At 39.1% G+C, this 25363-nt stretch overlaps 1 protein-coding gene across 1 annotated transcript in view; it reads left to right on the top strand.

The window, feature by feature from the left end:
• Window positions 1–25363, top strand: part of tafa3a (TAFA chemokine like family member 3a) — a gene marked incomplete at its 3' end in the record, with an annotated part of 96009 nt that overhangs the window by 45607 nt on the left and 25039 nt on the right. Inside the window, exon 2 of the mRNA XM_080495388.1 lies at window positions 18141–18253. Within this exon, the coding sequence (XP_080351514.1) occupies window positions 18142–18253 (112 nt within the window). The 5' untranslated portion in view covers window position 18141. The remainder of the gene's footprint in view (window positions 1–18140; window positions 18254–25363) is intronic.

Below are 25363 nucleotides of genomic sequence, written 5' to 3'. Positions count from 1 at the left end.
GTTTACAAGTTGCAAAAAATAAAAGTCCTTCAACAGCTCAGCCTCGTTATTGCTTGTTTTCTTTCACTGAGAAGTTACATTCTGAGCTGTTTCACCTTATTTTTTTGGATACACATACAAGACCACAGTAGACAGTTTGCACTGCTATTCTTAATTATTAATTAATAAGCAAGTATACTCATAATGACAAACCTAGCAGAAGTTAAATTAGTACTTTTACCTTCATCAGTTTTCTGTTTATAACAAGTACCTATACTCTGACTACTCTGAATCTATATGACTCTCCAATAGATTAATCTGACACCTTATCTCATCCTTTTAAAGAAATAAAAAAAATACGGATCCACTTTTATACTATGGCTCAGGATAATTAAAATGATAGAATACAATTTGACAATATAACTTCCGACTTGTAAAGTAGATTTATTTAAAAATGTTGACATGACTTAAGCAGACATCTCCAGTGTTTGAAAGGAACTCTTCACTTACACATTCTGCATAATATTTATAGTCTCCTGCATCAAACTAATCTTTGCATCAGAATCAGAAGGATTGTTGAGACATGCACATGAAGACCAAATGTAGAAATCATGTCACGTTTCACATTTCACATTGCATAATGTAAATATTGTAACTGAAACCCATTCACTTTATCACGTCATCATGTTTACAGTGAGAGACACCTATTTAAAAAGGAGAGATTGTAACATGTGAATGTATTACTTACATTGCAGCTATAAGGAGAACAAACTCATTTTAGCCATTGTAGTGAACACGGATTTTACTATTACATTTGATTTAGAATAATTGTCACTTCAATAATGTGTATTTCAAAATGTGCCTAAACAATAAATCACAAAATAAACACTCTCAAGATGTAAAGCAGTTGTTCTCAAAAAAGACAAAATTAACAATAAATGGATGTATATATAAGAAAATATTCATTTTTAGGACCAGTTAGCTGCATTTAAAAAAAACAAACAAATAGAAAACTTTTTCATCACAGAAATGTATTAAAGAGACTCCGTCTTGTTGTTGTGCAGACATCAAATATACTTGATCTCTACTGAAGCCTCTTTGGTTTTGAAGGTTTCATCGTGACATTTTTCTTTATTGTACTCTTTATAAATGAATCCAAACCGTATATTCTGCTTCCTATAAGTGTTTCACGATGTTCAATTAACACATACCAGAAAATTATGATTATTAATTTTTTTCTTCGGTGTGAAGCAAATGGTAGTCTGATCGCATTGTATTATTGCCACCTGCTGTTAAGGAGTACCGTGAATAGTTGATGCCGCATAGATTTTTTTTAATCGTGTGGTGATCCACTATTGAGTCAACCCCCGTATATGTATCATTGATTGCGTTTTGTAATCAGACTACATCATCATCATCGTGATGATTTCCATTCCAGTTTATTGCATCTCATTTTGCCACAATCAGCACATTTTGAAAAGATGATCCAATAATGTTTCCACTTGCAACCGTTGAAACGGATGAAAAGGCATTTTGAGCTCGATGCATGGCAGACAACAAACATATGCATTATATGATGGCATTCCTATGATTGCTCCAGTTTTGCGATAATCCTCTCATTATATTCTCTTACCAAACCTCAGTGACATTATCCGTTTGTGTTCACTGAACCGTTCCCTGCACATTTAATTTGAACTAAATCAAAAATGACTGACTCCATCGAAGTCAGAAAACCTAAAATATACAAATCAGCGAGTGACCAATGTTTCTGTATTGCCAGAGGGGAGGGGGAACACAGTGACCGCCGTATTTTACGGAGTTAAAACTAAAGTTCCAAATTGCTCTGAGAATTAGCTTGTCCAAACATGTCAGAGGACTCAGTTAGACATCCAATTACGGCTACTGCTCTCCCAGGGCTATTGGCTGGAACAACTTTTATTAACTACTCTCTTATGAAAAATGAATCCAAACATCCTGCAAATCCTCGCCAGATTGGCGGGGTGGGGGTGGGGGTCGCGGTTGACGTCTAATCCTATTCGAAAGGTTGGTTCATTTTCGTGGCGCCGCTTGCCGACAGCCTGTGTGGCACCCTCACCAGCAGTTTGAAAGAAGAATTAGATAAGTGGCAGCTCCATGAAGACACGCAATAGACCATGTCTTAGTGGATCGCAGCTCATTTGTCATAAGTGTCAGTGAAAGCCTCTCATTGTGTGTTATAGTACATAAAATATCCAACTGAACTGCAGCCACCCCTTATCTGCCTTCTTCCTCTTGCCAGACTGTGATTAGATCAGTTTAGCACAGTGGCGATGTGCCCAAATGCCACCAGAGATCCAAATATCCTCTCTTTGCGAGCCTGCTCGCCCCTGTTGTCTTTCTGTCTGCATTTTGTCATCTGGTGTTTAGTTCTCCATGGATGACGTGCACGCATGCACTGTGTTTTACCATGCCCAGATTAAACGGCCTTGTTCTTTTTCATGCTGTGTGACTTGGGCTTCTCTTTATGCTTGCTTTTCCCCGTTCCCACGCGTTGTGCTGCACATTTATTATTTATGAATGCATGCCAAGCTACTTCTGCTGAAGCAAATAGAATGGGAACCCTGCATTGCTCCACCGTAAATAATGCATTTGGCACAAACCTGCAGTCTTTCAAAGGTGCTAGTGGACTTCTAGATGGTGGAGTGCGGTGTTGTTTGGGAGCACACAAGTACTGGCCCATATCCCAAAAAGCTGCCCTTTGGAGTCTCTGGCACCTTTTCTGCTGTCCTAAAGGGAGGCTAATGAGGTGCACTACACTACTTCCAAGTTATTCGTTTGACCCAACACTTATTATGATGCAGAACAGAGTCCAGCGGCAGCAGCATGGGGACTCATTATTTAAGCACTACACTGACTGTGAAGGGTGTCCAGCGTACTTGGAAAGCTCTGCTCTGCTGCCATCTTTCCATGAGCATGACAGCTCAGATGAATCTTTACTCTGAAAACAACAAAACAAACTTTCTGCTCTCAACAGAGAAACATTGAGCTGCTTATACATGACCTAAAACATGTTCACTTGTAATGAATTCCGGAGCCATCGCCCCTGGTCAGCATTTATGCAGATCCGTCCACATCCCCGTCCTGTCCGCCTGTATCTCATTTTATTAGAATCACATTCCCTTTTACAGCTCATCCCTAGAATTGAAAACCGACCTATTTAAGACTCGGCACAGCACCGAAGACTGCTGGGGAGCACTGGGTAGCTCACTAAATAAAACGATGACATCATGAAACTGTCACTTTCTGAGAGATACACTCCAGTCACTTCAATGCTTGAAGCTGAATGTAGGTCACAGAAAAAGTTTGGTTTTACCAGGTTGGAACAACAGTGACTTGCATTGGGGAAGGAACACAGATTTGCTGTTGGAAATGTCAGTCAATCAGATAATAATCATCCGTCTCTCAATCTTCCATAGCTACTTCATATCGGCTTGAGTGACATGGGGCTGGAGTCTAACCCAGAAAGCAGTGGCCAAAAAGCAGGGAACACCCTGGACACCCTTCACATGCGTAACAAATCAACCCAATCGGATGCTATGCAGATAGAAAATACTTCTTATCCTTTCAATTTCTGTACAGCTATACAACAAAAATTCCTGCACCAAGGCTAAAAGTTACACTTGATAAAAAAAACAAAAGGTACAAAGAAATTATTCCAGAAACCTATATTTAAGCAATCTGGCCTCGGTCACTGTGTCAGCTCATAAAAACATGGACCGATTCTTCTTTTCTTTTTTTTTATCATATCAAACCTTTGTGTTTGTGTGTATGTGTATGTATGTGTGCGCATGTGTGTGGCTAATCATCCTGTGACTCATATTAATAATACTGATTGTAACAATCACTGCCAACTTGTGTAGCTTGTTTGATATAGATCGTTGATTGTGCCAACTCCAAGCATTCGTGTAATCACGGTTTCAGGTATGGACATTTTCATCGTCAATCAGCAGTGACTATGTGAAAGTGGGTTTTTCTTTAGAAACAGGAGAAACGTGTCATCATGCCGCTCCAGTGTGATGCTGAATGTATATAATGCGAAGGTCAACAATCACACAGGTATTTCAGTAAACTTGTGGTGCATCCACCGAGTCCGTGTGACGACGAGAAACCACGTGCAAGTTTCTTCTTCCTCATTGTTTTGCCCATGTTGTTTGATAGTTTGATATAGGAATGAAGGAAAAATATTGTGCCTTTGTTCTTATTTACAAAAGTTCAGCCATCATTGATTCATTTTTAAATTGATACCATAGCTACAAGCAAATTTTTTAAAATATTTCATACCATCAGAAATGTTTTATCACACACATTTATACAACTGATTCTATTCTATTCTATTCCATTCTATTCTATTCTATTCTAGACTTGTCTTTGACTTCTGGCACAGACGTAACGCAGAGAACAAATAAAAAAAAAATAGCATTAAAACGCTATCGCTGAGAACATCGTTATCCGGGTGTAGCAGCATGAATACATATTTAACTTTATAAAAACATGATTGAGAAGCAAAGGTGCTCTCTGTGTGAATGTTGCACTCTAACAAGAAAAAAATGAGAGGAATGATTGAATTGAAGAAAGAAAGATCCGTCTGTTTGTTAATACCATATAAAAAAAGATGACGTGTTTTGGTTCATCCAAGTTTACCAATATCAACAGAGTTGAAGAACAATCAAAGCTGCACTGCACAGTTTGTAGTAAAATCCAGCCCCCCCCCCCCCTCCCCCCATTGTGGGATAGTTTTAAAAATGTTTCCCACTTCACTTGCTCGTGGGAATTATTGAGGAGCAGCAGTAACTCCACACAGAGGCGGCCGGTCTGCTGGTTTATTGCCATCATTACTCATTTTGCTCCGGCTTCATTTCTTGGTAGTTCTTATCTGCTCAGTCAGTCGTTGGAGCTTAATTGTATGAGTATGAGGACCCGAGTGAATACTGTTTATTCTGGAGTGACTTATATTGCTTTAAAGCAGCGCAATAATTTTCTGCTTCAGCAGACACATTGTTGGATGAAATGTGGAAATAAAGCTTGAAGATCCACTTAGCATTACTTTGATCTTATTACAGCTTATGGCTGGCTCACATATTCAGTTTATGTCAAAATGCTTTTCACGGTTTTGAATATTCATTTTAAGTAGGTAGTTCACACACACACACACATACACACACACTAAAGCAGCGTGTTGTCTCTGACTCTGTATTAGACATGACAACAGAGCTGCTCCCGATAAGAAAATTAAGAAAAAGCAAAACACGAAAATTTTACAAACCTTAAAATACAAATGACTCATTCATCCACAATATCATAAATTCTGAGTGAGTGGTAATGTAACCACAACTGAATTTATCATAATAATTTAAAATTTCAATTCCAACTGAGCCTGTTTTTCATTCTTTGGCAGCTTTGCTAAGTATTTACCAGGGAAAATGATCCTCTCTCATTAAAAGCTTTAAATGAGAGTTCAGATTTACACAAGTCAAGACTATAACCTTGCGGATAATGGCAGTTCTGAACCTTTTGTTTGTTTTTGTTGACAATGAAAATCTGATGACAGCTCTGCAGGAGACGTATAATACAAACACAGTTGCCCAAACTTCTAATGAGGGTTTAATTTATGTTAACATTTATTTTTCAGGCTGTAGTTTCCAGGTGTGTTTAGCTGAACTGCATCAGATTGAGAGGTCTTTCTACTATTCTAACCACCCCATTAATGTATTTGAGAGTTTGCCTAATTCAATATCTTCCAAGTACATTTTTAAAAATACAGAAATATTTTTGTGGGTTTTTAAATGTGCAATATAAATTAACCTTATTCATAATTGGTGTATAAATACTTTAATGAATAATTGATGCTGCAGTATAATAAAGCCGTAATTTTAGTATTGACATATTGATTACTCATAAACAAGTCCTCGCAGTATTCCATGCAATATTAATTGGGCTTCTATTGTTGAGGCATGTGCACAATTCATTCTGTAATGACAGCTGAAATCAAGCTTCCAGTTTAGAGAGAGGGCTCCTGCTCCATCGGTTTGTGGTTCGTGCCCGTTCACAGCGGCACGACGTCTGCAGACAAAGGCTCAGATCATCCTGTTGGTTTTTTCATCTTCTGTTGATTTGGTTTATAAGCTCCGCTGGCAGCTCACATTAACGGGCTGCAGAGCAGAGTGCAGCGAAGGGGCCAGTGCACACTGATCTGCGGTCAGTTTATCAAGGAACCGGTGGAGCAATGAGTTTCTGTAGTGTTGCTATTAATGAGTTTAATACTGCAGACAGTCAGTCTCCTGCTGCAGAACTACCTCTAACTCTGCCAAAAGTGAAATGTCAAAGCATATAGGATAAAGAGCAATAAAGCAGGTAAGAGAAAATATGCATGATAAAACAAATGCACTCCTATTGGGGTATTATTTGAGGTACAGACAGACAACTCTCCAAACGTATAGACAAATAGTTTTGCAACCATAATAAGCCCATACACTGCGATTAGTCCAAATTGGCTGTTCATATGTCACTCTGTGTCGACTAACAAAAATCTGAAAACCTTTGACGTCTGAAAATGAGTTTTTGGATTGCAGTGTTTCATAATCTGCTCTGCTTTGTTGGGGTAAAACAAGTGAATCTCACTTGTCTGATTGTATCTGTGTTTGACGCCTCAGGGACACAAACTATTTTTGGTGAAAAGTGTGAGATATCACTTGGAAATACAGGTACCGTGAAATAACTGCTGTGAGACCGTTAATCTGCATCACTGAAACAAAATAGAAGAAAGTGAAATTGATCTAATTATACATTTTGCGAGAATCTTAGGAGAATGCTTTATATATTTGGGATTTTATCAGTTGGATTTCACACAATTTAGTCTCCCTCTCATAAGGGGGTCCAAACTTTTGTTCATTATTCGCATGCAAAAAGAATAAATAAAAGAACACATTGTTTTCCATATCTGACTTTGTAATTTGATCTTGTCCTCATTACATTCTAAAAATCTGTATTTCTATAATATAAATAGCAAATCAGTTTAAATGGTACGTTTTTGTTTTGTTTTTTTATTTTGTTTTCATCATGATTTCTTTAAAATGTTTGCAGGGAAAAATGATGCAGGGATCATTAAAAAACTAAAGTTTGAATCATAATGAACATTAACATCATCTAGAAATGTTTTAAACCACAATGTTAAAATTTGAATTAGGTACCTCTTATCCATTCATGTTGTATGAAGTCATTTAAATCGAGCAATATGGAAGGCAGAGAAGCTCACACGTCCTTCACAACATCCTTCTTCTTGTCCTGGAGGACAAAAATAACTTCCACTCGCAGGTCCTGGGCTGACCTCCAAGTCCCAGGTGTGAGATGTCCGAACCTCAACTAGCTCCCCCTAAAGCTGAGGAATAGTTGCTGTACTTTGATGTCTCCCAGGGATTCTCTGAAAACCCTCACTCTGTCACCCAGGGTCAGGTCAGTCACCCTGTAAAGAAAACCAATCTCCACCACTCGTGTCCATGATGTCATTCTTCAGCTCATAAATCAAAGTTCATGACCATAAGTGAGCGTCGGGATGGAGACTGATCTCACAGCTCAGCTCACTCTTCACAACACAGCAGAACGTTGACCGCATTACTGCTGTCATTTGCTCCAGCCTGCAGCCTTTTCTCTTCCTATGGCCATTTAGACCGACCTTTTTAATCTCATCCACTTGGGTGAGTGCACTTCCTTTTGCCCTCCCCCCCCAAAAAAACAGAGGAGCCATCCTAAATCTTGCTCAAATGACGCCTTCCTGCCATCTGATTTGCCTTTACTTCCCGTCAGTGAAAAGCAGGAACCAAAGTTCAAGGCGCAACCATCATTTTGTACAAGTTTAGCTTCATGAACAGAATAAATCACCTGCTACTGTGGCCGTGACACCTCATATACTCAAACCATCTCCACTAAGAGGAAAAGAGCGTGGCAATACACAGAGTGTGGACATGAAATACATTTTAAGAGAAAATGAATACCATTTTGTCCAGTTCACAGTTACACGGTGCTGGAGCTGACCCCAGCTAATGTGTGAAGACATTTATAGACAAACGTCATATGCCTATCTTTGGACTTTGGGAAGAAACTGGAGTACCTGCATGAAACCAATGCACAGGGAGAGCATACAAACTCCACACAGAAAAGCTCAGCGTGGACTGGACCTGCGACCGTCTCATGGTTTATTTCATTAATTCTGTCGAAATATAAAGGAAACAACTGTTTCTGATGCATCAATTGCGGTAATTGGCTTTCTCTAGCTTTCACTTTCCAAGTAATTGCCTCTAATTTGCATTCTTTCAATGTCATTTATTGCCTTAACTATTGATTCACTTTGAAAATGCAGGCAATTTAGAATTTTATTTATTTATTTTATTTTTAAACTTTCTGTTAGACAAACCATAATGACAGCATAAATGTGAGCTTAGAGTGGATTGCAATGGATGTGAGGTAGAAGAACTGCTTAAATATATTTATTTCATTTGTTTTTGTCCAATCTGATAAAGTCTCCCCTGTCAGAGAGATGGATACTGAGAGTAGATGGGGGATAGGTACCTCTATTGCTCCCAGCAAATTGCTCTTAAACAATGAGAGATTACCTTAATCAAGTCATTTATGCTCATTAATAATGAAAGAGTCAACTTTTCTTGCATAGTTTTGGCTATTCTACTCTAACCTGGCTGGCATAATCTTTATTCATGTCATCAGGATTATTGGCATATTCAATATTACTAAATTCCAATCCGTTTCTAATTTGATAAAGAAACTGCACTTGCATCTGGAATCTAATAGAAGCTTCAGCAGAACATATTCCACTGTGTCACATTATGAAAAGAACTGAATGTAACTCATAAACATGAATAAACACTATAAATCCACAATACAATAGAAAACAATACAGTAAGATCAGAGCTTATTTGTTGCTCTTTGCATTTCCATCTAGCCCGTGTTATGATGCTTGGTTGGAGAATTGGTTGTACAGTTTGCCAAATGCAGTTTGTTTTATTTGCATAAAACATGACAGAACTTAGGAGGGGGGAGGGAGTAAAAAAAAAAAAAAGCATAGTGTTCTGATGCTATACTTGTGGCCAAGTCTTTCTCTGATCCCCGGTGCCTGTGCACTGCGATGATGCGGTAGGACAGCTATCTGATCCCTGCTGCGATGCTCCGTGTGTCCGGTGGCACAGAACATGCTGTGAGGACACGGGATGAGTCAGAAGCAAGCAGACCTCGCTGAACCACAATAGTGGAGGAGATGGAGAGATAGAGAAGAACAGAATGAGATAGCGGGACTAGCCAAGTGTGTCAGAGGACTTCAGCCATACTGTGTCGACCTCAACCCGTGCGCCCGGGGGGGGGATGTTTTTCCAACAGGTCTGAGCCTAATGCTGGCTTCTGGAACTAAGTACTCGGCCTCCCGTGGTCTGGCGTTTCCAAAATAACACCACACCAAGCCCAGCGGGGAGTTAATGCTGAAACAAGGCCGCGGTCCTCCACCCCTGCCCACTAGATTTACTACTGTTTTTCATAACTCCAATTTTCTCTGGCAGCTTCACACACAATGGGAGCCGGCGAGCCACATGGAGTTTGATTGTGAAAGAGGTATCGAACCAGAAGTAACGATGAAAATCAACAGAGTTGCATTGGAAATTTCTGTCCCGTTATCTTGATGACATATATTCATTAACACCAATTCAGGGTCAGAGACACAGTCTGACTGGAAAGCATCAAGTTCACCAGCTATCAAGATGTCTTCTTAAATATTTAAAAGCTCTTCCAACAGTTTGTCTTTTTGCCCTTGAGAACCTTAAATTGGTCAAAAAACACAATTGCATTGTTTTATTTTAGACATCTGTGCTTTCAGGAAAACACAATTATTTTTTACCTACATTCTCCCTTAATTATGTGGATGTTGACATAAACATTAGTCCAACAAAGAGCCTGATTTTTCTCTCTGCTGCGACACGCTTCGTTGAGGATGAATGAGCAGTTATCGAGAAAGTTAAACTTGGGGAATATAAAGATTTCATAAAAAGTACCTTTGAGAAGCCACATTTATTTTTGTAGCTCATTTTGTATCCTAACCTTCATCTCTATATGACCCTGGAAGACCACCAAGGAGGATAGAGGACCCTGTGCATTGTCCGCCAGGCTTCATGCAGAAGAATAATTTCCACTGCTTCGTGAAGTTTTCTGAGTGCACACACGAATATTTTAAAGCTGTTTTGATAACCTCATGTCACGACATTGATCACCTCACAGTCGGTCCCCGGATGACTGCAGCAGGACCAGAATATACTGCTTGGACCAGTTTTAAGTCAATAAATTAAACTAAAATCGAGGGTGGAAATGATTCTCTCTTCAGCTCCGAAGAAACGTACAGAAACCGATGATATAAAAACACATGATTTGGAAAATGGTTTTCATTAATGTGATTTATACTCCATTTGAAGCTAATTGATTAAATTGTGAAAAATTGTCGACCTTGTCCTTCAATAGTTCAGGTAATGAGGTCCATAATGAGGTTAATAATTAATTTGGCAGAAATGGATGAATATAAAATGTTATTGTCTCACCTTTTCACGAAGAAGTAGCCTAAACTCTCAATCTGAACAGGTCTTTAGATAAATTGAAGACTTTGTAACCCCCCCCCCCCCCCCCCCCATCTCCTCCCACCAGCCTATTTGCTTGTATGACGCCATTGTATTTGCATACTTACCTCATCTCGCGTTTCGCTGCCAACTGCCAAGTGAGCCATATGCTGCAGTGTTAATTGTGCATTTGATGATATGCCTGCACTACTCCCTGAGAAGTTATAATTTTGTCAGGTTATCAGTCCTGCTGAGTTAAAGCTGTTGCTGACAGGCTGACTGATTCTCTTGTCTCGTATGATTCTCCCGTGGCAGTCTGAAGAGAAGGAAAAAAAATAAAGATTTGCACATTTTAGCGCAGTTATCCGTTGGAATTGTTTGGGATTTGCGGTTACAAAAACATGCTGGGAGCAAATTCCATCACTTTATGGAAATGGACATTCCCTCGATCCATTCATCTGGAGATTTAAGTAGCACGCTTTCCCACTCGGCCTGTCATTACAGTCCTTTTGTTAAGCTGCCGTTCCAGCAGCTGCCTGGATCAGCGGTGCCTGTTTTGTGCATTTCAACTCATTATTATTATCTGGAGAGATGGTTAAAAAGAGAGAGATGGGGGGGGGGGATCAGAACTTCATGTCAGACATTTACAGCAGAGGATGGCAGGAGAATTAATTATCACCACCACACTGTGAGCGCTCATCTCACTACTGCATTAAAGGAGGAGATCTCAGACAAGTATTTCATCAGAGTCAGGTAATTCAGACATTAAGAATGTAGAAGCTTCCCTGAAAAGTCCCAACACTCAAAAATAATGACATACTTTGTGGTTTTATGTTGGTGCTCTCTGGTCCTGTGCATTTGAAGAACTGCTGGAGTCCTGAAAAACCCAGTGTTTAGTTTAACTTAACTGAAACGCAGTAGGTTAAAAGAGCATTAATGGACTTTTTCAAACATTCCATCACTGGACGACCTAATATAAAGTAATTTGTAACATAAGTGCTAACAGTGCTGTGCTTACTGCGGTGTATCCCCCCAGCTAACTGCTCTCACTGTGAGCACATTTCCTGATGCTAAGTGCCTTTCTTTGAATCCAACACAGAAATGATTTTATAGACTGTAAGGAGTTGACCTTAAGGTCAGTAAACCAGCAGAATACTTGACTTTCTGGATTTTACTAACATGCTTGTATTGACTTTGAATGCACAGACAAACTGTGCAAAAAAAACCGAAACTGCAATGGACATTTTCGAAGGTAGTGGAGCTGATTTAATACTTTAAGATATAATCTTGTAAGATTGCATCCCAGTCACTTTCTTGATTCCTCATAATGAGACATTTCGTTCAGTTAACGTACTGATAATTTGTCATGCCTGCAGGCAGGGATGACACAATTTGATTCTTAAGACATCATTTCTATTAACAGTTACAGTCAATTTGGGTGTGAACTGCCCCGTACTCCCTTTAAATTGCAACTATTTTTCAGTTTTCTCTACTTTTCTTATTATTACGCACCATGTTACATTGTGTTATAACCAGATTGTGATTTGCTATGTGGGAATGGAGGGATATGGTTCCCTCCGGTCCACCTGCAAAATGATTTTGTCATCACACACAGCCATATTCACATTTATGCGCAATTTAGTCACCAATAAACGACCACTGTATGTTTTCAGACTTGAAAACTGGGGCACCTAAAGAAAAGCCTCACGCACACATGCAAACATGCAAACTCCATACAGAAATGTCCCAAGACCAGATTTTAACGCCAGTGTGTGGCCCTAATCATTTTAATTTGCATATAAAATAAATATTTCTTTTACCATTTTCTCATCGTGATCCTCCCTGTTTTCATCACAGATTGCCTCCCAGTTATAATGCAGAGAAAATATTACACCTCCTTGGTCTAGGAGAATGGCATAAATACTTTTCTTTGCTGCCTCGCGTTTTATCACCAATTAATTAAGAGACAATAACCAAGTCATTCACAAGGAAAGTGCTACGTATATAACTTCATATATTCTGTTAACTCCCACTCGAGGAGGTTCGCTGTATGTCATCAGAAGAAGAAGGTGGTCTTAGATCATTACCTCCCTAACAAGCAGTGACAAATACTTCTGTGTCAGGCATTTCAAACTCAAGCAGCCGACTGTTGTTCACTCCTGTGGAATTTTATTTCAGACTAAAGGACAGACACTTGAGTTTCCAGAGATACATAGTATGCTTTGAGAATTCAGTAGATTATATAATAATTTATATATCTTGTGGCACATTTTTTTAAACTTTATTTTCAATGTAATAAGGCCCACAGTGTAAATAGTCCTTAATAACTGCAGCTAATAATGTAATAACACATAAGTAGGGCTGCATTTCTTGGAAATTAAAAGTTTCTGTTGCAGATTTTGTGCTTTGCTCTTGATAAATAGGTATAGTGGATGGGATAATTACTTTAGATATTGAAACCTATTTAAAGGGAAATAAATGGACACACTGTGTGTTTAAATATTGATGAAGCTTTACAGGAAGATATATGCACTGTAGCAGCAGAGTATATCTTACATGGTAAACATGAACACAGTTACTGCTTCTCTACAGCGACTCTCTAAGCTACTCTGACTGAATACTCTACTGTGTTTGAGCAGACTCTGTAATGCTGCCCATGTTTTCTGTGTCAGTGTAATAGCCATTCCTGTAACCGGGGGAAGGCTTCGCCTAAGGCATGACTACTGGTACGCAACCGACTGTGTGTCTGTATTTAGATAAGAGGTAAACAAAAACGCCTAACGGGAACAGCAGCAGTGGCTTTGTTTTGCCCTCCAACCACAGCTGCCACCTCGAGCTCGTCCACTCTGTGTGTCATGTATCAGCTGTAAACACACTTCTCTGTCTTATTGGTCCCATTGACTCACAGCAGCATCAAGGCATTAAGTGCTGGAGGGAAAGTTTTTGTCGTTAACGATTGTGTGTTTGTGTGTGTGTGTCCATTTTGTCGACCCATTAGGCCGTAATCAGGGAGATAACACTATTTCAAGTTGGCAGCAGTTATATTCATGACTGAACAAGGGAGCTGTTTTATTCGGGTAAAGTTTGAAGTGTACATATAGCATCTCCGTTCTTCATTCATATCATTTAAGATAGATGGGAGGGCACAGCTCTCACACAAACTCATGTATCCACAAAAACGATTGTGATATAAGCATACCTTAGTAATACTGATGATTCTTTCTCAATTTTCATCCTACATTCAATAACTTCAAACAGTAAGTTAAGATTCAGTAGTTGAATGACTTTCAGTTGATTAAATATGTTGTCTTGTCGGCACCTGATTGAAATACTTGTTATTGAAATACTTTAAAATGTTGCTCTCACTTGAGTTACTTCCTTCAAGGCCAGGAGGTCACAAATCACACACAGCTCAGAACTAAATACTTCCTTTTAGGAAGTAAATGGTGTGCTGCATTCCCAAAAATATCAAATGAAATGTGGTTTACAAGACATAAAGAAAAGATGGCTAGACTGAGGATGAACAACAAAAGATGTAAACGACTTTGTCATTGGAATTAATATTTTAGACAATCTGGTAAAAACACCTGATTTTGTCATGTTTTTGAGGGTGAACAAGCTGAATGAACAGTGCCTGTTATTTCTCTCAGAGGTAATCATCACTGCCTCCTGTTAGAAGATCAACTTCCACTTGTCACACTTACGTGTGCAAAGCTTCACTTTATGAGTCCCTTGGTGTTCATGGAAGCTGCACTGTATTGTGATGCTTTGCTCTTTGCCCTCACAGTGAGAAAACACCTCGTTTGATAGATGTGTGTCTGTGACGAACTCGACCCCCGGTCCAGGGTGCCCTCTTCCTTGTGTCAGCTGGTTTCGGCTCCCGCCTCCTGCAGACTTGTTTTATAAAGTCGTTAGAGAGAGGGAGGACAATGTTCATGTTGCAGCCATCCAATCTCTTCACTTTCAAATCACATTTGTATTCCTCTAACTGTTTTTTTTTGGTATTCAATTTTATTGGAGACGTCTGTGTGTGGGGATTATATTCACTGCACCGTGGTCACAGACAGGTGACGAGATGTTCTTCACTAAATAAATTCCCTTGCATTGGCTGTACTGCCGACTTGTTTGGTTGGTCCAGCTTTTAGGACACTACGTATTAAAATAGAAAATAGAAAAAGTTTTTTCTCGTCATTGTTGACTTTTGAAATATTAAATATGCTTTTCCTGACCTTAAACAAAAGGTTCCTAGACATACTTTAGTGCAGTTTTTGGATGACATAACATTTAATAATTCATGTTTATGAACATTTTCAAAACCCATTTAGTATGAATTTCTGGATAAAACTGAATCCGCAAGGCATTTTGTTCTTTCAGACTCATTGCTTTTTCTCTATTAAAATGATGCAGTTGATCGACAAGGTTAGAAACCACTCAGGAACTCTGTGGCTTCATAACTCCGGTGCAACCTTGTATTAGTTGTTTAAAAGGAACTCAAATATTTAACGCAAAGTTATTCACTTTTTGTTGACACTGTTTTAGGGCACACAGAGACCTCATATGCACTGTTAGATGTGATTTGATCAATGCAGTATGAAGTTAAAGTATTAAGCGTGTGGGCGCATGGTTCAGCATTGTTGCATCAGAATAAGTTCCTTCCTGGTTCAAATCCGCCCGTTAAATTTGCACACATGTTTTTGAGTTCTCATACTTGAGATTCATTTGTTCTCTGACTTTGGGCGCAAACAGATGAAGGACTTTGGATGGTATAAGTGTCACTGCCTTTCACCTGTCTGGCTTGGTTGGTGGAGTGGTTGTCCATATGTTGAAGTGTCCTTGAGCCAGGCACTGAATCCCACGTTACTCCCAATGGATGGATTGAGTGCTTTGCATGGTGTCTGTGTGTGATTGGGTAAATGTGATGAAACAATAAAATAGGGGAAGTGTCATTCTACAGGTTGGATCAATAATATATGATTTCCATCTGTTTATTGTGTGTGAATGAGCAGTTGGTCAGTTAACAAGCTGACCAAGTACAAGGGTGAATTATTCTTCTTTTTCAGAGAGAAGAACAATGTAGTTGATGATAATGATGTTGAATGGAGAAGACGGCTCGATGAGAAGCAGCGTTACAGTCGGTGATGGTCTGTGAGGTTCTCGAACACCTTGAGGAATGTTACTAGTTTATAACTCAAATTCTTTTTTAAAAGATTTCATCATTTCTGTGGTTAAATTCCAAACTCAAGATAGATATGAAATATGAAAGTCATGAATGTAAAGCTCAAGCAGATGGGTTAACCTCCGGTATCCAACTTGAAGCGGGTATCTCACTGCCATAATCCCAAAAACATGCATGTTCGGTTAAATTGGTGACTCTAAATCTCTCTGCATTGACTGCGGCCCATGTCTGGATGAAGTATGTGTGGAGGATGCATTATCGGTGAAACACATTAAACTTGTGTGTGTGCTGCAATTTTGGAAAAATCCACCTTAACCCATCCTCAAAATAGATTTACCCTGTTCAGGACAATTTGTGATGAGCCACCTGGTCTCTGTGTCACATCAGTCAGGTGGTCTAATTTTCCTGTTAACCAGCTCCAATAAGCCACCTGAACACGACCAGACACGAGATGGAAACTGCAGTATAAGATGTGCGAGTAGATTTAAATTTGGAATAAATCTTGGCATCTTACAGACCAGAACAGACACGGACTAACTGCCGAGCATTTCATCTCCAACAAGCCCAGCAGCGTGCACCCAAATTATAATTATATCTGGAGTTCAGCTGTCAAAGCGGATTTATTAGTTTTCCCCTCTTTCTTGTTATCAGCAACTACAAATAAGTTAAAGCAAGCTCAAGAACAGAAGCTGAAATATTTAATCTGGGTTTAATAGCTCTCTCTTTTTTCTTTTTCTTAAAGATAACCAGAAGTGGAGACGTTAATGAACTACATTTGAGGTTGAACTGTTGACTCCATTAGAAGTACTGTATTTGCAACCCCGTGCCACATTTGCTTCAGTGAAGTGAATCTCTTTTTAATCATGTTACCACTTCATCCTCGTCTGGTGTTGGAGGCAGTGTGTTGGTGGATGAGCAAACTACAGGGACTACAGGTGAAAATGAGTTTTTTTCTGAGTCTGTGGGAGGTAATTTACTTGGTCAGTCCTCACCAAACAAACTAAAAGAAATCAAATCAGCCACTTCATTTACAATGCTGCAGTGTTTGTCTTTTGTTGTTAATATGAGACACTCGGTGTGAAACTAAAAACAAACAACAACAAACATTACAGTCCATCGATTGACCTTTAATATTATTAATTAAATAAAACAAATAAGAACTGAAAATTAAGGATAATTCAGGTTCAATAATGGGAAATGAGGAAAAATAAATCAGTGTTTAATATTTGTTAGTCATTACCTTTTAGTGTCTGAGCGTATGGGGTTCATTCGGTCCATGAGATTGATGCACATTTTGCAGGCAGTGTTGGTCTGTATCGACTTTGTTTCATGATTGACATTCATGTTGGCCTCCTTTCACCTCCTGCGCTCAACATTTGTTTACCTCCCCTCACTCCTTCCTTCTTTGTCCGGTACACGATTATTTGCTTTCAGCAAATGAACGGCCGACATCAATTGTACATTTACATCCAATGATTCAGGATATTCCCAAGAGGAATCTGTGGGTGATGGTACGGACACTGCGTCTATGTTTTTCTACCGTCTGTGAGCTCATAACATCCCGATTGCATCAGATGTCTGAGCTTGTACAGAATTAGTGCATCCCGTTAAGATCTCACTAGCTCTGGCTGTCAGTACAAAGGCAGTCACGGCAAAACATCTCTCTCATTCACCAGCCAGATAAGCAGGAGTTGATCTCTTTGCGTGAAACCGAGCATTTGACTAATTTCAGCAGCTGCACTGGAAGAGAGTTCAAAGCAGGGTTGTGATTTGCGGCCACGGGCCACTGATTGCTGCTTCCCCTCTCTCTGGGCATCTCAGATGGAGACGGAGAGCGTCGCTGGACAACAGTCCTCAGAAAGTACATGCAGATTACTGAGCTGACCACATTAGCACAGACCACACAAACAACATTACTTACTTCCCAGGTGGCGAGATAACAACACGAGGAAAGACAAAACGGCATGAAGAGACTCCACTTGTTGTCTTCCTTCTGAGCTACACTACAGTGCGGTATTTATAGCTGCTAGAATTATCTCTGAATGTGTCGGCATGGATATTTACCCACTCAACACACACAGGGTACCCTTGCATGTCAATGCGCATTTCTTCTTCATAATGCTTCTTTTTTTCTAAATGATGATGCAACTTATACTCAGGTCTGACTTATAGTCCAGAAAATGTGGTAATTAATAAATGAGAATAGGATGGTTCTCAGTTGTTCTCATTTTATTGTTAGTTCTTGGATCAAAGCAAATGAGCCAACCTGCATATGTGAGTTTTCATGTGGTACAAATGTGGCTAACCCCACATGCTTTTTTTTTTCCTTCTATTCTATTTATTTCCAGGATGCAGGAGAGGGACCTACAGAGCATGTGCAGAAGGGTGCTGCTGCTGACCGTCTGTATGGTGTCTCTCTGGGGGCAACTGACCAGTGCTTCATCTCACAGAAGCCACATAGGTACACTGCATGTACCCTCTGCTTGTTTTTCAGGGATCGATGGCTGAACACAAAGCTTTCAAAAACATTTTTTTCATTCACAAAATACAGAGACACACATTCACAGCAGGGTGCATTGTTTTGGGCATGTTGCCCAGAATGACCAGCTGTGCCAGACTGTGTTTCTTATCACACTCGTGGAGGACCCAGAGGGTCCTAACTATTCTATTTAGGTGTTTGAGGCTTCTTTTGCTGCAAGAGTAATACATTTAAAATGTTGTCAATTCCCAGACACGTAGGCAATCTCTTATCACCTAGTGTGAATGCTTTAAGATTCAGATTGAGTTCTGCTTCGCTGTCCTTCGATGGTGAAAAGTGTCAGAGCTTCTCTTCCTTGTATTTTTGGATACATTTCAGTTTTTACTACTATCAGCATGTATTCACACAATGTTTAGGACCTCCTTCAAAAACTAAATTCTTCATTATATTCAGTCACTACTTTTCTTTAAATGAATCTAAAAGCAGCAGTCACTCATACCACTTACATTAAACTGCACAGTGACCCACGAGTGTTCCTAAACACGGAAAGGTGGAGGTGCATGATAACCTACGAGCACCTGCAAGTTACCCAGTGAAATGTTAGTCGGTTGAATTCATTAGAGTTTTATTCATGTGTAAGGCACCTTAACTGTGATGCCTGCCACTCATGGGGACTACAGAGCCGTCAGACCTTGGCGTACCTTGCCGTTGCAGTGCTCCAGTGGTTTTATAAGGAAGCTGCGGGAAGTTGGAGAGATGAAACAAGAAATAAAGCAACATACAACCACATTCAACTGATTTTGATGTCAACCTGCACAAAGCAATGGTTCTCTGTTGCTGACGGCAATGGGACATCATTTACCCAGAGACAGTATGATCCCACTTGGTCTAACACAGACAATAACAATGAAATCGGAAGGTATGATTCCGCTTGCCTTTGGAGAATGTAAAGACTTCAGGAAGTTATTTGAATATGTTAAGCTTGAATAAACTGTTGTGATGCAAAATAATAAGATCGCCTTTAATAACCTCCATACTACAGCATGGTGCAACATTCTTCATATTTCAGCAGCATTTCTCATCTGATGTGGTTGTGGAAGATTGTAATCACAGAAATACACAACATATATATTGTTTGAAAGTACTTAACTATATATCTTGTAGATTTTTTTAAAATTGCCTTCTGACCTTTTGTTAGACTCGTGAATGATTTTTGTTACATTAACAGAGAAGTCAGTTGTCAGTACCATCTATACATGGGAGGGCATTCAAATAGCTCTTGACACCATCAAAACTTTCTATCCTTTTTTTTTCTTTTCACATGCTCACAGGCAACTCGGCTCACAAATCCCAACCAGCTTCGGCTTCGTGTCTGCTTTGCTGCGCTATTTGCCTCACCAGCGATTTCATTTCCACTTATGGCACCAAAATGCCCCCAAACTCTAAACTGAATAGTGTTTCACTTCAAATCAAGTGATGCTGCTTTCAGGAGAGGTCAGAAAATATGTTTATATTTACTCTTCAAAAGAAAAATGTTTGTACACCCAATTGGTGGGCGAACTGTTGAATTTCAGTCACATCAGTATGACTAATGAAACTCCTCAGTCCAATTATTCCGGCCACACTCTGGAGCCATGACAGCTAACGTCTGTAAACCACTGGCAGCTTCACCAGTGAGGCTCAGTGAGAGCACTGATGTACAGCATTTCTTTTTATTCACACTTTTCCCCGTTACCGTCACTATCCATGAATAGGCTAAAAAGACTCATCCTTTGACAAAAAACATTTTTTAATGTACTTTGGAAAATAATGAGTGTGTTTGACTTCTAGGAGAGCAGGAAACAGCATCAGACTGTGAAAAACACATACGCTTGACAGATATTTCATGGCAATTAATGGAAGTAAAAACAAGCAAACTGACAAATGGACACTCTACCACAGATTGTCAACTGTATAGTTTCGTAGTTATTTTTTTAAATTTATTTATTGTAATGCATTAGTCATACTGATATCTTAACTATTGTATATTTAAGTGTCTAACAATGCCTCAAACTAGCTGTATCCTTAGCCCTAAAATTGTGTTTTATATCAAATATTGGTAGTGCATGCATTGCCCCATGATTTAGCATTTTCAGTTTTTAGCTCCTACTATGAGAAATTGCAATCACACATACACACAGTTGTGCAGAGTCACTTCTGTGACTGATCCATTGTCAGCTTGATACCCTAACACTACAAATCACCTCTACCAGTAGCCTAAAACCACACTTTGACCCCCAAAAAGACCTCTGAATAATATGGAGTGCAGTATTTTAGTCCCCACACAAGACAGGTCCAAACTCACAAAGTGTGTATGCACACACATATACGCTACAAATACACAACCTCATATTCCAAAGTGTTTTATTCTTAATGTCTCATTAATTACAATTGATTGACTGTTATAATAACATTAGTTTTACCATTATTATACTTTAAATGCACAATAAAACCATCAACGTGAGAATAACACATTTTCAATGAATTGTGAGACATTATGATAATGGTAATGTGAATGATTTACAGCTGAGTATTTCCAGCAACTCCATTGTGAATATATTAGCACAAGACTCACTGTATGTCGCAACCAAGTTTAATGATCCTGATCAGTCACATGTGCTGGCCACTTTTCACATCACTGACTTTGAGAAGGAAATTGACATAATAATTTTTTTTTTCTGGATTTCTGTGCTCAACAACAAAGATGCACGTGAGGAGTCAACAGTTTAGCAGTCGTGCAAGTGGAGCATCAAATTGAAAAAAGAAAATACAGTAACACCAGTACTGTGTGTGTGTGTGTGTGTGTGTGTGTGTGTGTGTGTGTGTGTGTGTGTGTGTGTGTGTGTGTGTGTGTGTGTGTGTGTGTGTGTGTGTGTGTGTGTGTGTGTGTGTGTGTGTGTGTGTGTGTGTGTGTGTGTGTGTGTGTGTCTAAAGCAGAGGACAAGACCTTTCAAAGAGAATCTTTTCTTAATGGTAAGTTGGCCTGATCCCTGGGCAGAACGGTAGAAACTGTGACTACACATTGAAATAATGAGACGTATTTCTCCGGAGGACAAACAGCACACGAAGGCTGGACGGATGCAGCTCCATGTTAGCTGAAAACAAAAGTCCGACCAGCAAAAAATCTTTGATTGGACAGTGGCAGGGCAGACCTATACAGGGAGCAGCTATATGAAACTAAAGGCACTGCAGCCTGTCTCATGTCAGTTATCTCAAATCAGATCAAAAACACTAAATGAAAAATGTATGACTTGAGAATGATCTAAGCAGTGAATATAGGCTTCATGTTATGTTCACCTATGGAGTGAAAACCTATTGAATAGTGTTCCAATCATTTAAGCCACCGCCTCAATACATTTTCTTTTGTTCTGTTCCAATTTCTCGCCGTTTATGATGCCTTAAATGGTTTCCCTTCTGTATGCGCCACTAATATAAATAGAATTGTTTTGAGAAAATTCATGAAAAGGATTTAACAGCTTCAGGAAGTACTCCATAAACAAAAACAAAAGTACTGCGACATCAATCAGGTTTCTTCCGCTTCATTTGAAGTTTAATTTGCAGCAACATTATTGACTTTTTTTTTTTTTTTTTTTAGAAGAAAATACATCAATTGCATAGATTTTTTTTCTTTTCTTCACAAACTAGAGAAACAATAGGACAATTAGGAACCACATAACACATGCTACATGGTTTATATATGTAGTTACAGCTGCAGCAACATGGTGTTGGACTGGTGTTGGAATTAGCAGCAATGCAAACAATTAGGTTCATTTTATACATTCATCTTGTTCCTATTCTTGTCTTCTTACACAACAAATCAGTCTCCTTAACAGCCTCACTCAATGGAAAGGAAAAACCCATTGGAAACATAATATTTTAATCTAGTGTGGCAGCAAAGTGAGGGAAGCATTGTACTCTTTAAATGCGGCGATCTTTTAAACTGGATGAAATAAATTTTTTTTTTAAAAGGCTGAGTTTTCACATTGAACCAAAATATGTAAACACACATCCTAACTTTTACATTAATACTGTGGGATTACTGTGGTGGTAAAATGCAGAAGATTATACTTTCAAAGATGTAAGGAGTGAAAGTAGATTGTGTTTCTACAGCGTTTGCCATCTTCAGACTTCAGTCCAGAGTTTGATTGGAGGCAGACAGGAACTGGCTTTTCAGGATATTTGCTCATTTGGTATGCACCGGGGTTTGAATGGCAGCTCTCGATACCTCCACCAATGGACTTACAGCAAAAACACCAAACATTGCTTTCAATGAACCACCCCAGCTCAGCATGAACCTAGTGTCAGTCCTGTGTGTTTTGTACAAATGCAACAACTCATCACATTCAACACCTTCGAGAAGAACTTGACTACAACTGACTAGAATCAGAGTATGATTGCGCACAATCAGTAATGAGCAGGAATGAGGTGTATAGCTGCAGCAGGTTGTTGTAGCAACATATGGCCAGTTTCACACTATCGGATGCAGGATGTAGTATTGAAGTGTCCTCACTCTTATAAGCGTCACTACACTTGTTTTTTTTTTTTTTTCCCCACTTCATCTCCATCCGGTAAATCATATCTTCACTTGTCACCTTCTCTTGTGTAATCTAATCACTGCGTTCAATATTTTCATCACATATTTCATCACTGTAGGCCGAGAACGGAGCAGCAAATCCCACTTGGTTGACTGCAAACATGCTGGATAAACCACTTAATCTTCAGGTTTACATTGCGCTCTCTTTGGTTTTGCATTTGTCTAACTCTTGTGGTTTGTGCGCTTTTTCCTGTGATTTATTAGGAGAGAGAGTGACAGGGCTAGCACAAGTAGCCTGAGCCTGTTCTCCTGGGCTGCACTGACACTTCTGTAATCACGTAGCATGTCCCTGAGCTACGGAGGTCAAGCCAAGGTGGGCCCAATAAACAAACCTCTTTAGCCCTTCTGTTTATTGAGGTAGGGGCTTTGCCAAAGCAATTGAACCTTTCACCATAGCCTGACTGGAGCATGCTGAGCTTACATCGCGCACACATAACCCCTGTAATAAGACCACTGCATCCCCCAGAGCACCATCTACATTCATTAGCTAGTCATGAAAGACTGGAGAGGGAGAGGCAAGGGCGAGAGAGGGTGCGAGAAGAGAGCGTTCTGGAGAGCGAGCGTGGTAACAAGTACCTTTCGGCTGTACAATTTGTTTTGGTCCCATCGATAGGATTCAGACTGATGATGTGACCAGGTCAAATGGGAGCCTCATTACTCAGCAATTTAGATACTTGGACACTTTTTTGTCTTGACAGTCTCTCACTCATTTTGAAAAAAAAACAAAAAAACCCCAGCAATCAAGGTCTCTGTGGTTTCTCCGTCAGTGCCTGTCAAGGGTAGTGTGGTAAAGATGGAAACTCCACTCAGGATATGTGATGCAACAGAGCAGCAGCTCCCACAACCTGAGATTAAAAAAAAAAAAAGATAACAAAACCTATCCCTAGTTGTAAATGTATATAGATTTTGAAAATGTTAAGACATGTAGCTCAGAGATAAATACATCAAGTGAAAAATTACTGAGAATCGGGTTCTGATCTGAAAGCACGCAGATTATCGATGATCAGCTTCTCATTTGAATTGAGCAGAATATTGCCATATTTGCTTATGCAGGAAACTTTCTAAACTGTACAATGCCCATGAGAGAGGCTCATCCTGAAGTCCATTTTAATTCAGGGGATATATTTTTTTATTGTATGCAAATTAATTCACTTTTTCATTCTGCACTTTCACTCTTTCATAATTTGTACGAACTGACTCTCAGAAGTCCAAATCATTATCAGTTTCATACAGGCTTTTTTTTTTTTGTCACCCAATTTGTTTTTCTCCCCAAGACTTTTAAGGATACGTCATATTGATTAAAATTTATGAAATACTACTGCTATTTAATATAATTATTTACCTGTGCCAGTCTTCGAATAATTATAAGAACGAAAACTTGATACATGATTGTGAAGTCTTAAAGATCAGGACACAATGTGTTCAAAAACATTATGAAATTACGTTAGAATTACAGAACTATATTGTGTATTTACAGTCCAGCTTTGCTAAGCTGTGCCATGTACATAGTCCTTGTGCATTGGAAAAGTATTTTCTTTCTTCACAGTAGACTAGTAATGAAACATTTCTTTAAGACGTTGCTGGATAATTAAAACAACAACAAGGTCTTTTTTTTCTATTGCCAGAGCGTCTATTCCTTCTATAGTTACAAACACCAGCTTCTGCACACATTTTCATGGATCACCAAGCAAGAAAACAAAATGTGAAGATGTTTTTTTTTTTTTTAAGTCATTGAGACACGTACACAGATAGAAACTTGAAGATAAAAGGGTTGTTCTGAAGACATACAATTACAACACGCACAAATATACTCATTTGTATTATACATAGCATTTAATTTACTGGTTGCACGCATTCATGATGCCTTTTTAAATAATGTGTAATTTTGATAAGAAGATGCTCAGTGGCTGTGACCTTTTAATGAACATTAGTTAGCTCCCCTTGTTTGCATTGGCCTTCTCTCTCTCTCTCTCTCTGTCTCTCTCTCTGTCTCTCTCTCTCTCTCTCTCTCTCTCTCTCTCTCTCTCACCATACTCTGGCTACATTCTAAGAACGAGACAGAGATTATGTCTGCTTTGATTAATTTTAATGAAGTACGTTCACAGAGTACTTTTTCCTCATTTGCATGTTTCTCCAAACAGCCTTGCAAATACAGTCCTTCCTCAGAGTTTACATAGTAATAACATAATGCACATTTTTATCTCTTTTCCGGTAATGTTTTACATATTATACACAACGTTCTAAACAATGAAATATTGAAGCAAAAACATATTTAGATATATTTATCTCGGCTTGTTGGATTTTTTTTTTGCTAATATTGCCGCTCTTTCTTTTTTTTTTTTTCCTTTCGGTGTTGCTTATCACTCAATCAGGGAGCATAGTCAGTGGAGATAATTAGCTGTTGGATAAACTCTGCCAACCACAAAACAAACCACTGTTTTAAGGAGCTGCTCCACAGA

Source organism: Blennius ocellaris (genome assembly GCF_963422515.1).
Source record: "Blennius ocellaris genome assembly, chromosome: 4".
Lineage (NCBI taxonomy): Eukaryota > Metazoa > Chordata > Actinopteri > Blenniiformes > Blenniidae > Blennius > Blennius ocellaris.
Note: the sequence above shows the minus strand (reverse complement) of the source record. Positions and strands in the feature narration are given on the sequence as shown.